The sequence below is a fragment of the Dermochelys coriacea genome, chromosome 8 (genome assembly GCF_009764565.3).
Source record: "Dermochelys coriacea isolate rDerCor1 chromosome 8, rDerCor1.pri.v4, whole genome shotgun sequence".
NCBI classification, from domain to species: Eukaryota; Metazoa; Chordata; order Testudines; family Dermochelyidae; genus Dermochelys; species Dermochelys coriacea.
The window spans coordinates 92,360,346-92,373,176 of NC_050075.1; the positions used below are offsets into that span (position 1 = coordinate 92,360,346).

Here is a 12,831-nt window from a genome sequence, read left to right on the forward strand (position 1 = left end):
TTAAATCATGATTTGAACACTTCAGTAACTCAGCCAGAGGTTAGGGGTCTATTACAGTATGGGTGGGTGAGGTTCTGTGGCCTGAAAAGTGAAGGAGGTCAGACTAGATAATCATGATGGTCCCTTCTGACAAAGTCTATGAGTCTAAAACTTTAGGTACTTTCTGTGTGCCGCTCTATGGAGATGTGGAAGCTGGCATCTTGCAGATTGAGAGTCACAAAACAGTCCTACAGATCTAGTGATGGAATTACAGAAGCTAGAGTTACCATTCTGAAGTAGAAGAAAGTATTGAGCCCTTCTGTGATTTTAGGAAGTAATCAGAATAAAAACTCTTCCCCCTAAAGTGCAGAGAAACTGCTTCTCTTGTTCTGAGAGACAGAAGTTACTCCATCTCCTGAGGAATCAGTCTCTCATCAGAGGGGTCCTTGAAAAGTGACGAGGAAAGGGGGTCAGAAGTAGGGATAGCACGGAACTGCAGAGAATATCTGACTGAAACTATCTCGGAAACCTAGGGGTTGGATGTTCTTAGGTTCCATGACTCCTGGAAAAAATGAATTCCCAAATGGCAGGGAGAGCCACTGTTTATGGAGCAACTCTTGACCATTTTGATGTAGCTGTAGTGTGTAGTGTAGTGTGGGAGGAGAATACTGCAGAGGCTGAAGCACATAGTCTCCTTCTCGGAGGTACTGAGGCTCTCTGGTGTAAAAGGAACTTGATGACAGTCTGTCTGCTTGGTTCTTCCCTTTCCTTTTAGGAGTTGATGCATAAACTCCAAGGGTTTCAACGGGGTCATGATGGACTATTATATGGAAAAGGGCCTGGGGGTGAGGGAGAAAGATACCAGGACATATGCCTACTCTGATACCCACTAGGCAAGCATGAATAGTTCTCGATTCATTTCTGACTAGTAAGAGTGGAATATATGTGGATGAGCACTTGAAGAAGAATTAATGTGATCTAGCATGGGCTTTGTCATTTATGATGGACTTATATAATAATTTAATTCCATGAGCTATTATAACCGTACAATACATATTTCACTCATGCAATAAAAACATTTTGCTTTAATACTGTGTTGGTGTTGCTTTGCAGTGAATGAATTCCAATGCAGTTTGGACTGCAATCCAGTCGCTTACTCTTTGTCACATTTGAGGTCTTTGCACAGAGTCTCTGGTGGCAGAAAAACCTCTGGGGGAGAGAAGGAGAATGGGCTGCAGTGACACAAAACAACACAAACATCCTTTCAACAGGAGAGAAGTAGAACCCAGAGCCAACATGTGCTGTTTGAAGAAGGATTTGGTGTTGATTCAGTGCATCCCCTGTGGAACTTAAAACTGCATTCTCCCCATCAGACCCCCAAAGGAGTTCAGGCAGTGCAAACATCCTGACTCTCTCGGAGTCAATGCCCTTGTGGGGAACAGGGACCAGACTGACACAGGAAGGTGCAGGTTGTTCTTCCCCATGCCGGCAAGGTTGATTATTAGAATACTGTGAGGATTACACTTTAATCAGCATTCCCACCCCTAATCTATAAATACAAGAAACTTGACTGAGAAATCTGAAATTGAAATTGCTAATGTACAGTAAAGTACGCCACAAAAATGCCTGATAAGGTACAATGGACGTCACATCTGTATTGCATTAGAGAACTCACTAGAAAAATGCACAAGTGGAATACTGTTGTTTGTGTTTCAGCCTTACAGGGTGCATTTTGATCATGATGGAACCAAAAACAGACTCTCCAAGCATTTAATAGAAATTATGCCTTTAAACCAGTTTACAAAATATAGCTGAAACGGAACTGAACAAAAGCCAATGCCTGTACCCAAGTCCAAAGCCAGTTTAATATTCCCTGGGTTTCTTACCTAATATCATCTTTATCTTTTCTCTTGCCCTTCTTCTCAGTTAACAAGAGTTATGTACTGAAAGTGCTAAGATAAAGTAATGGTAAGGAGAATACTGCAAAAGGTATTTGAAAAGCAGAAGTAATTTACAACATGTCTGCTTTGTTTTACTTCCCAAGCCTTCCTGTTGTGAAAGGAAATTCATCTTTTCTGGCAGACTCCAGTCTTTTTAGGCCTCAGAGCTCCACAGAAGCATTCAAGTGCAGGCAAATGGATATGAGATTCGACAAGTACACTACAAGGAACATGGAATTAATGTTGGTTTTTGCTTTGGCTGTCATGTCTGAAGCATAAATAAAGCACCACACACTTGCTTGTGAAAAGTACCTCAGATGTAATACACAGAGTGCTCTGTGCTCTGGACCTTTCCTTGGGTGCACCCAACCCAGAATGCAGTGGAAATGGCATGCTGATACTGGGTGGCAGGTGCAGACCCTATGCCCAGGGCTCTGCACACAATTTGCTTGTCAAGGAGCTGAGAGTCAGTGCAGCCCTTTAAAGCAGAAGTGCAGGGGGGTGGGATTGTGGATGGGCTGCACAGAGCATAGATAAAGTCATCCAATGCCTTTGGAAAGCAGGGGGTACTATCCCTCCCCATTGTCTGGAATAGCAGTCTCAAAGTAGCTTTGTGCTGCTTTCTGCAAGTTGGGAGCAAGGCTGTTCTGATCTCCAGTCATTTTGCAGGCATCCCCTGAGTCCACCCTCAAAGGACCCACTTACAGGTCCAACCACAGAAAAATAAGTCAGGAGGGACCACAAACAGCACCAATATAAAAAGAGCAAATGGGGAGAGAGGCAGGATAGCCAGCCGTGGCTAGCCTGAGGCAAACTTCTGTCCCCAGCATGCACCCCTTTCAGAAACGTTGTTAATTTAGTTATTTATTGCATCCTTTTGTATCTCCCCTTTCTGCATAAAAACTTTTAACCATTTACTTTCTCACTCTTGCATTTGTTCTTTTCTTTCTCTGGTCACTACACGATTTTTCCTTTTCTCTCATACATATCTCATTATCTTTGCCTCTGTCTTTCTTCACTATCATGTTTTCTATGTGATGTAATAATTGTTCTCTCCTTTCCCCCTGCCATCTTTCTTTTTTCCACATTGTATTCTCTTCCTCCTTCCAACTTTCAATCCTCTTGCTATCATTTCCTCCCACTCTCTCATGACCCCCATTCCAAATCTCTGTGAAATCTCCCATTCTTAATCTTCTACCACACACACTCTGTTGCCTCCACCGCCAAAAACTCTTTCTCTCCACACACAAGATCACATACACTCTCTCTTTCATTCTTTGCATCCCCAAATCTCTCTCATGCACATGCTGCTCCCTTCTCCTCAGAACTAATCAAATGCCCAAACACATGCAGATTCACCAGAATCTGCACACACATACAGGCTCCTTCTAGATATTATCCTAGATACAGGATAAGAAGCTGTGCCTAGGTGAGTCTCCTTGTTTAGTCTGGGTCTGTATTACCTTTTATGTGGGTCCTCTGGGGAACTGGGTGTGGCCGCTGGTGGCTGCTGTCTTCAACACCTGTCTTTTCCCCAAAGGCACATTCAGGGAGATAGTCCCACACGGCTAGCCAACCTTCTCCTTTCCTCAAGGGAAGTAATCAACATGTTCCCATGTTGATCATGGACAGATCATCCAACAGGACAGGTTTTGATGGGATGTAAGAAAATCTTGCTGAACAAATCACTCCTGTGCTACTGTCTGGCAACACAGGCTAAACCCTCCACAGTGACCAGCCTCAGTTAATAGTATCAGAAACATTCACAGTAGCAACGGGCTCTGTTGTAAACATATTTTACCATTGTATACAGTATAATTCCTCTGGGCTTTGATGGGCTACATCAACTATTAAGATGGTTTCAGTGTTTAAACTCCCTTTGCATAGTCAATCAGACGAATTAAACATTAAAACCCAAAGTGCTTATTATACGTTAAAACGTAGAATTTTTTTCACGTCGTTTGTGGGATTAAATACAGTGGAGTCGCATCATACACGCATTTAACTTACGCGAATTCAACTATACGCACTTGGCAAAAAAAAAAAAGAAAAAGAACAATTTAAATAGTGCGGATGATTCCGCCCACCATTCCACTCAATGAGTGTATGCCCCGGAGTGAGCGTGAGATGGGAGACGTGAATCTGCTGTTCCCTCAGTCGGTCTCAGTTTCCGCATGCCTCTCATAGTGTGAGCATCTCACCGTGCTGAGTGTGATTCTAGTGTTTAAAGATACGCATTTTTCGTACAACATGGCACCTAAACGCAAGCCAACTACTTCATCTGGTGCTCAACCGAAGAAACAACGCTTCCAACGCTGGAGGAAAAACTGGCTGTGTTGGACTTATTGAGAGACCGCTATGTCCATCTCCAACGTGGCATGTAAATTTGACTGCAACGAATCTAACATCCATGCCATCAAGATTCGAAAGAGAGAAATTCGTCAGGCATCAAGTGCTCCAATAACTGCTAAGGTGACGAGCCAGGTGTGTGATAAGATTTTAGAAAAGACTGAAAAGGCATTAAACTTAATAAAGCCGGGCTTACTCTACAGGGCTGCAAATCCCTGTGCCCTAAAAGGCAAGAACAAAAATCTTCTGCCTGTGTTCTGGCAATCAAATAAAAAGGCTTGGGTGACAGCAGCATTATTTCTGGATTGGTTCCACAAGTGTTTCATTCCGGAGGTCAAGCAGTACCTTGAAGAGAAAAGACTTGACTTTGAAGTGTTGCTGATCGTAGACAATGCTCCTGGCCAACCTGAGGCACTCCAGTTTGTGCATAACAACGTTGAAGTAGTCTTTCTCCCCCCAATACCACCTCCATCCTCCAATCTCTCGACCAAGGTGTGATTTGCTGTTTCAAGGCCACGTACACGAGGCTTACGTTCTCATGGATACGTAGTGCTATGGTTGCTGATCCCAATATTAATGTGATGGATTGTTGGAAATCCTTCAACATTGCCGATTGCATAACTTATATTAAACAGGCAATAGAGGCAATCAAGCCTGAAACAGTCAATGCACATTGGTGAAACCTATGGAAAGAATGTGTGAATGATTTTAAGGGTTTTATTGACTATTGACAAATAAGTGAAACGGATTGTTCAGGTGATCAGGCAAGTGGGTGGTGATGGCTTTGTCGACATCCTTGAGGAATAAATTGAAGAATTAATTGAGGGCCACAGAGAAACACTGACTAACGAAGAGTTAGAGGAACTGATAAAATCCTCTACAGAAGATGAGATGATGATGATGAACAGGAAGAGCCAGCAAGTTGGAATCTTCATAAATTTGCTGAAGTGTTCCAAGCAGCGAAACACTTGAATGATTTAATTTCTGAATACAATCCCTCTATGGAACAAAGCCTCAAAATCACATGTAATATTACGGATGATTTGAGACCGTATCAAGAAATGTTTGAGCAGCTCAAGAGACAACAGCGACAGTTGCTGATCATCATGTTATTCAAGAAAAAACAACCACCAGCAGATAAGCCTACACAATCAACTTCTCAAGCTGAACCAGAGCCAACCACTTTGTATATGACTCGCTCTCCGTCACCCAAGCTGTCCGTCACCTCCGTCTCCTGGATCGATATCAAGCCCTGACAACCTCTCAGTAGTGTTGTCGGGGGAAGAGGAAGACGGAGTGTGTATAGCGCCCATCTTCATCATCTCATCGTTCATCATACGGGCGCTGTACTAATCATCATCGTCATCATTCATCATTGTCACACCACCATTGTCATAGTCGTCATATCACCATTATCATCATCGTCGCAGAGTAGCAAGAATATCCAGGATGAATGGTGAGTGGTTAGGTTTACCGTTTTCCTTTTTTATTCTTTCATTCTTCCGTCTCTCTCTCTCTCTATGTAATTAAAAATACTGTAAAATTATATTGCATATGTATTCTTTATTATATACTGTATATTACTGTATACATTATACAGTTTATACATATTACTGTACAGAGTTGTACAGTATATGCAAAACCATGTACAGTATACTGTACTTTATGCGCGATTTAAGGGATTTTCAAGGGTAATTTTGACTATATGCGATTTTTACCTTATGCGCTGACTTTAGAACCTAACCCCCATGTAAGATGCGACTCCACTGTAAACAGTAAGGGTCTTATTTGGACAATATAGAGAGCAGAAAGGATGTAACTGAAACAGGCCAAGGTTACAATTCTTTCAGGAGCAATATTCTGGCAATATACAAAGTAATAAGGGATGTTGATCCCATTTCTATATTTTTCAGTGGGCTAATACATTTTCTAGGCAGTTGCCCTGTTGGAGACTCATAAAGCATTCTGTAGTGGTCGAGATAAAAACATTCATGTCAAACATGAAGGATCAAATGTTGATTTCAGAGCACGTGTGACTTACTATATATTATATATTAAAACAAAATATGATATAAGCTGTTGCTTTCTGATATACAGAGCTCTGATGGTGACTCTTGTTCTGCTGACAGACCACTCTTTTGATGGGTTTGTAGATTATTATAGTTTTTTGTCCTCCACTATTGAGGAGGTGGCCCCTAAGTGCTCTCTTTGCTGGCTTTGTTCTCAGAGGTCAGCCTGGTTTATGGATGATCTGAAACAAATGAAGCGAGAGGGAGATGGCTGGAGAACCAGTGGTGGAAATCTTGTGCTGAGACTGACCAGCTGTAGCATAAATATTTCTTTTTAACTCCTATGCTATTGCTGTGCAGGAGGCAAAGAGACGATTATTTTTCTCCACCACAGTATCCGCAACATCTCAGACAGCAGATTTGATCTGTGTGACAGAGTCTGGTACATCTGGATGGTTTCCTCTTGGTAGCTGGTCTGAGTCCCTCCTGTTGTGAGGAAATTGTTTGCTTTTCTGCAGACAAGACTGATCAGATTAGGGATGGGCTGTTTGCTTCTGTGGTGATTGAGCCTGGTCTTGAGGGAACAAAGGCCTTGTCTTTTCTGTTGGAGTTTCAGCCAGTAATACTCCCTGAGGTACTGGAAGTGTTGGGAGAACTTTGTCCTGCAACCTGTCCCTTGGATTCACATCCTTCCTTGCTGGGGAAGGCCAGTGAGGAAGTGCTGATATCCTTATTTGTGGAAATTGTCAGCACCTCTTTTAGAGGGGGCAGGTTCGCTATTGTTTTGTAGGAAACAGGAGTGCAGCCTTTGCTCAAGAAGTCATCACAGTTCGCTGACAATCTTGCTAATTATCAACAAGTATCACATCTTCCCTTTCTAGGTAGGATTGTGGGAAGGTTGTGACAAGACAATTCTCACCATGTCTAGATGCCTGTGATCTCCTTGACTCTTGTCAATCTGGGTATTGACCTGGCTATGACCCAAAGACTGCCCTGGTGCATTGGTCAGTGATCTCCTGGCGACGGATGAAAACCAGGATTCCATACTGGTATCATTAGATCTATCAGCTGCCTTTAATATGGTTGATCACGAAGTGCTGCTGACTTGCCTGAGTACCTGTTGAGAATGCACCAGGCCACTTTTCAGTTTTTTGTTCTCTTCTCTCAGCAGGTAGCTGTGGACAATAGCTTCTCTTCCTGAGGAGCTAGGTGGGGTGCTGCAGGGTGGCATTCCTTCACCTCTCTTGTTCAACATGCATAAAAGGCCACTAGGAACATTGTAAGGGGGCATGGGGCTCAGTGTTTTCAGTATGCTGATGACTCCCAACTGTATGTCTCTATCTTGTCTCATTTGGAACTATGCCATTCAGCACCTCAATCACTGTTTGAGAGCAAACTGGCTGGAGCTCAACCCAGATCATACTGAGGTGATGAAGGTGGGTTGGGGGATGTCGCTGGAGAACCGGGAGGACCATTGAAGGAGTATGTCCGCCATTAGTTGATAGTATTCACACCTTAGGAGTGATTCTACAGCCTATGCTGCTGTTTGATGATCATGTTACAGCCATGACCCAGTTTGCGTCTAGCTAGGAGGTTGCAGCCTTTTCTTTCAGACACAGAGCTTGCCACTGTTATCTGTGCTTTCTGTCACCTCAAGATCAGACAACGGCAATGCACTCTACATGAGGCTACACCTTAAAACTATTTGGAGACTGAAGCTGGTGTAGAATGCAGTGGCTTGCTTACTGAACAGGACATTTCACTGGGGGCACAGGGCCAGAGTGATCCAATATCTGTGCTGGCTGCCCATGTGTCTCTGGGTGGAGTTTAAGGTGTTGGTTATGACCTATAAAACCCTTCATGGCTTGGAGCTGGCCTACCTGAGGAACTGGACTCCATGCTATACTTCCACAGCAGTGGTTAACAGGAGCACTCAGACTGGATCCAGCTCATTATAAAAGAGAGGGGAGCTGTTGGCAGGATGTTCTGTGAGCTCGGAGACTCTGAAACTTGCTCCCTCCTGGTCTGAAATAGCAACATTTGGTGGCTTTCCAGGCATGCTGCAAAAGACATCTGTTTGATGTGCTTCTGGAGAAGGCTGTGGATATGCTTCAGAGATGATGAAGGTAGTAGGTGGCTGGCTGGCCAGCCAAATTCCTGCAGAACTGATTTTAATGGTGCTGAGGTATAATATAATTGTACAGCTGTATCATTAATTATGTTAGGGTGCCCAGACCTTTGGTTAGACATCTTTATTATTTTAAATCTAAGTAAAAATATAAATAAAAAATACATAAAACACAAAGGACTAATACCTTAGGACCATATATTGATGACCTGGTAAAATGTTGGATAGTGAAAGACAAAAACATTTTGTTGGTACTCAATAAATTAGTATTAATAATAATTAGTAATAAAATCCCTATCTAGAACAGAGATGATACCAAGCTAGGTAATTGAGAGACATTAAGTAAATAGCACAAGCCAAGTAAAGTTCATCAGGAAAAGGCATGGCTTCCCCCTTAAAGTTCTTAACTCCAACATCCAATGATACGTATTTCAGCATAGAGTCTCCAATCAAACTTCACACCACTATGGGTGAATACAACAGCAACTCATACCAAGTCTCTCAAAAACTCACTGCAGAGTAAACAAATGTTATATCATTCTTCAAAAGTGTTTCCATCTTATAGAGGTATGTGGGTTTTTTTTAAAACATATACATAATATGGCATTTTACAACAGTATGAAATGTGGTCCACAGCTGGGACAGGTGCTGAGTTTTGCCAAGCTGTTATCAGTGATATTCCATAATTGGATATGGACAATTTGACAGAGAAGGAGAGCATATCTTTTTCTGCATTATTCAAATACTTCAGATGCTTGGCCCAAATACAAAAGTGACACACTACAAAAACATTTGCAGCTGCAGGAGCAATCAAACTATTGCAATATTTTCATTAGACTGACCATTTCAGCACAAATCATAGGGGTTTTATTTATAGCCTTTCTATGCAGTGTTCTCTTATGATAACGAAACTGAAAAACTGGAGAAAATTTCCTAAGACTCCTGAAAGCCGTGGCTTACCTGGCTCCACTTCATGCCATCCACTTGACTGACTGCCACTTCCTGGAGAGCGCCCTTGGCTTGTATAAAATGGCTCTTCACCAGGACTGTCCATTTCATCCTCCACAGATTTGAGGCGTTTTGTAGAGCTGAAACAGCAAAACATACAATATTGTATATGCTGAAAGGATACAAAGGTATTTCTCTATTGGTATATTTCTTGGTAGCATGGGAAGAGACCAACGGGGTTAAGTTTAGTGACATTGAAACTGATAGAGTTAAGGCATTGACTTGGGAGAGGTTCCTGTTCTATTCACTCTTCCCCACAAAGCTGAATCAATGTTCCTCAGTCCTGATCTACTTTTTTCAGACTTGAGGCTGCCTTACACCAGAATTGTCAAACTTTCTGAACTGTGCCAAGCACCATGCTGATTTTGTGATACAGAACAACCTCTAATAAAGACTAAGCTGAGATCACCAAACTCATTCCAAACTGGAACGAAAGATATTTTAAAATTTAGATTTTCACAGGTGGAAGGCTAGGACTTTAAGGAAAGCACGCTAAAGTCAACAGAAAGAGTCCCATTGACTTCAGTGGGTTTTGTACCATTAATTCACTGTGTCACCAGCTATCAAATAGTTAATATTAAACAGATAGGGTACTGACAGGCAAACCCTCATTTAAACTACCTTGTTTTCTCCTTATCTTACTGTGAATTCCATATACTCCCTTTGTATGCATTTTTTATATTTTCAATGCTTTCTTTTCCTAAAGAAAAATCCAATGGCAGCAAACCCAGCTTCATGGCAACCCTGCAATAAGAAGCACATGAGTGATGGCAAAAGATGGAAAAGATATTTCAGTTTTACATTGTCACAGGTTATTTTAAACACGAATAAAAATTTTACCCTGTATCTAATTTGCGCAATGCCTGATGCAGGACATAGTCTCTAGATGCCGCCACACATTTTTTAAAAAAAAGAACAAAAAGCTTGCTGACTAATGCCAACATTGAAAGGCTCCCACACAACACTTACCATATACAATACCTCCCCCACAATCCAACCCAGGCGAAAGGCTGAGAGATGGGAGACCCCTGACACTGTGCTCTGAAGGTCAACTGACTCGAAGTGTGGCAGAGTGGTAGGGAAATGAATTCCAGTTCCAAGGGCCCACAATCTTGGCTAAATTTGGAATAATGAGATGTACAGAATGCTCTAGGATATTATTGTGAATTTATCCTAACACATTTTTCCAAAACTTATGTCTATTGCCAGCTCTTTATTCTGTGGGGTCACTTCCACCAGCAGTGTGTAAGGGATTCAAGAAAAGCCCTACCTGCCTAAATGTCCCATAGGTAAATAAGAATAGACTCCTTTGTGTATCAGGGATGTTCTTGGATGGATATAAAACATTCCATTGGCATAATTCCCATTGAGCTAAATCTTCCAGCCTTTACTCAGGCAAGACTCACTTTAACTTCACCCTTAGTTCTGCCTGAGTAAGAGCTGCAGGGTTTGGGAGTTCTGTATGCAAAGCTGAAGGGAGACAATGTTTTATGGTATGTATGGAATCAGGTTGTGCCATAACTTATTCAAAAGAATCGGTATATGTCGGTAGGGGAAATTCTATGTGTACAATATAATTACTGCCTGAAAGTGCCACTGAGTCTGTGTATTTAAGGAATACTTTTTTTCCAACTGGGAACAACCTAATAAGAGAAAAACAAACATATTACTGAGTTATTAACTACTGGTGATGTTTATAATTAGCTCCTTATCAGTGCTACCTATTTGCAGAAGAATAGAAGAGTGACAACTGAGCTTTTAAGTAAAACTAATAACCTGCCTTTTTCACTCCTGGAGTCACAACAAAACTCTTCCTGGGAGTGATTTTAATGATGAGCACTGTACATACAGTATGCCAAACACATGTGAAAAAACTAACAGCACAAACTTTTAAGTTGATTACTGCCACATGTAATGAGAACCGTATTTGCTAAGCTTCAGAATGCTGACTGAGCTCATGTGTACAGAATGTTCTTTCAATCACTGAGAACTATAAGCTAAAAGTTATTGCTAGGAGACTCTACATACTTTTGTAGAAAATAAAAACAGCTACATTCAAAAGATATGGTTTTTTTAACAGTGTGCTTGCTTTTTGCAAAGCTGGTGGCGCTGCAGACTGAGATCAGAACCTAAAAGAACTCCAGGCAGAAGTTAGAATTTCTTGTCATGTCTTCGAAATAACTGATCATTTTGGCTGGCGGACAAACAAAAATCAGTCTGGTTCCTTAATAGTGTTCAAGATGGTAATGGTGACTAGGCTTATTTATAAATTCAATCTCATGTATGGTTAAAGGAAAAAGACAGAGTAAAAAATATCCTTGTCTGCTAGTTTGCATCTAAGCTATGCAATCGGACTTGATAGTAGCCTGCATTAAAAATTCATTTGCTTCATTAAATCACAAAATTCTTAAAGCCACACCAAAATGTGAAAGAATTAAAGCCAAGTCTTCAACACTATGTTAGTTTCACAGCTAACACTTTTATGTATACACAATACATATAAGTTTTATCTGAAGTCTGGTGTTCAGTCTCTTTTCCTTCTATGCAATGCCTACAAGAAATATCTCCATGAAAAATACTCAGTGACATTATCATAGGAGGACATTATGTTTCATTATGGTCCTGATTCTCCTCTCATTTATACCATTGCAACTCTACTGATTTCAGTGGAATTACCTGTGATTCTAAACAATGTAAGTGAGAAAAGAAACAGGGCCTGTGTGTCTCTCTGCAGCTTTTTTCAAAGCTGGACTTTAAGTATAGAGCTTTAATATAGATTGAGATAGACACTCAGATTTGTGATTCTGAAAAGACTCACCATCCCGTCTCCACCAGAACACATTAAACAATGTAAATACTAAACAATAATTTCCATATGAGCATTAATCGTAATCTGGGTTTCACAAGTAACCCAATAGCATACACATATCAAATTACCTGGTAGAGGATGTGCTAGGTAAAGACCTCCTCATTGCTCCTGGGCTCATGCTATAGTATGAAGAACTTTCCAAATCTGAGAGGGAGAAATTTGGGCCTGTTCCTGCAGCTATTGGTGCTAGGGAAACAAAAGAAATTAAAGTCAGTAAGTCATGTGAATAAGGACTCAATTATATATCAACACCCAAAGTGAACTGACACTGTAATCAGGAACATTTTACCACTATATGATGCCCTCTGGGGAAGGGAGTGTCTTTTTTGCTCTGTTTGTACAACGCCTAGCACAATGCAGTCCTGGTCCCCGCCTAGGACTCCTAAGTACTATGATAATACAAATAAATAATAATAATGATATAATATAATAAAGACGTTCCTATTTTCTTTTCAGGTCAGTCTTTTCTGTACTGACAATTCTCACAGTTTGCAGCAAGAATCTTGGATTCCTGTAAGAAATTGCTGCCATATTGTAATCTTCTTAATA

At 41.2% G+C, this 12,831-nt stretch overlaps 1 protein-coding gene across 18 annotated transcripts in view; it reads right to left on the reverse strand.

Annotated features, from left to right (window-relative positions):
• Positions 1 to 12,831, reverse strand: part of NFIA (nuclear factor I A) — a 465,041-nt gene that overhangs the window by 84,372 nt on the left and 367,838 nt on the right. For all 18 annotated transcript variants that reach the window (XM_043520338.1, XM_043520341.1, XM_043520340.1 and 15 more), the window contains exons 5-6: positions 12,351 to 12,468; positions 9,366 to 9,493 (exon numbers count right to left, since the gene is read on the reverse strand). In XM_043520338.1, coding sequence (XP_043376273.1) covers positions 9,366 to 9,493; positions 12,351 to 12,468 — 246 coding nt within the window. The remainder of the gene's footprint in view (positions 1 to 9,365; positions 9,494 to 12,350; positions 12,469 to 12,831) is intronic.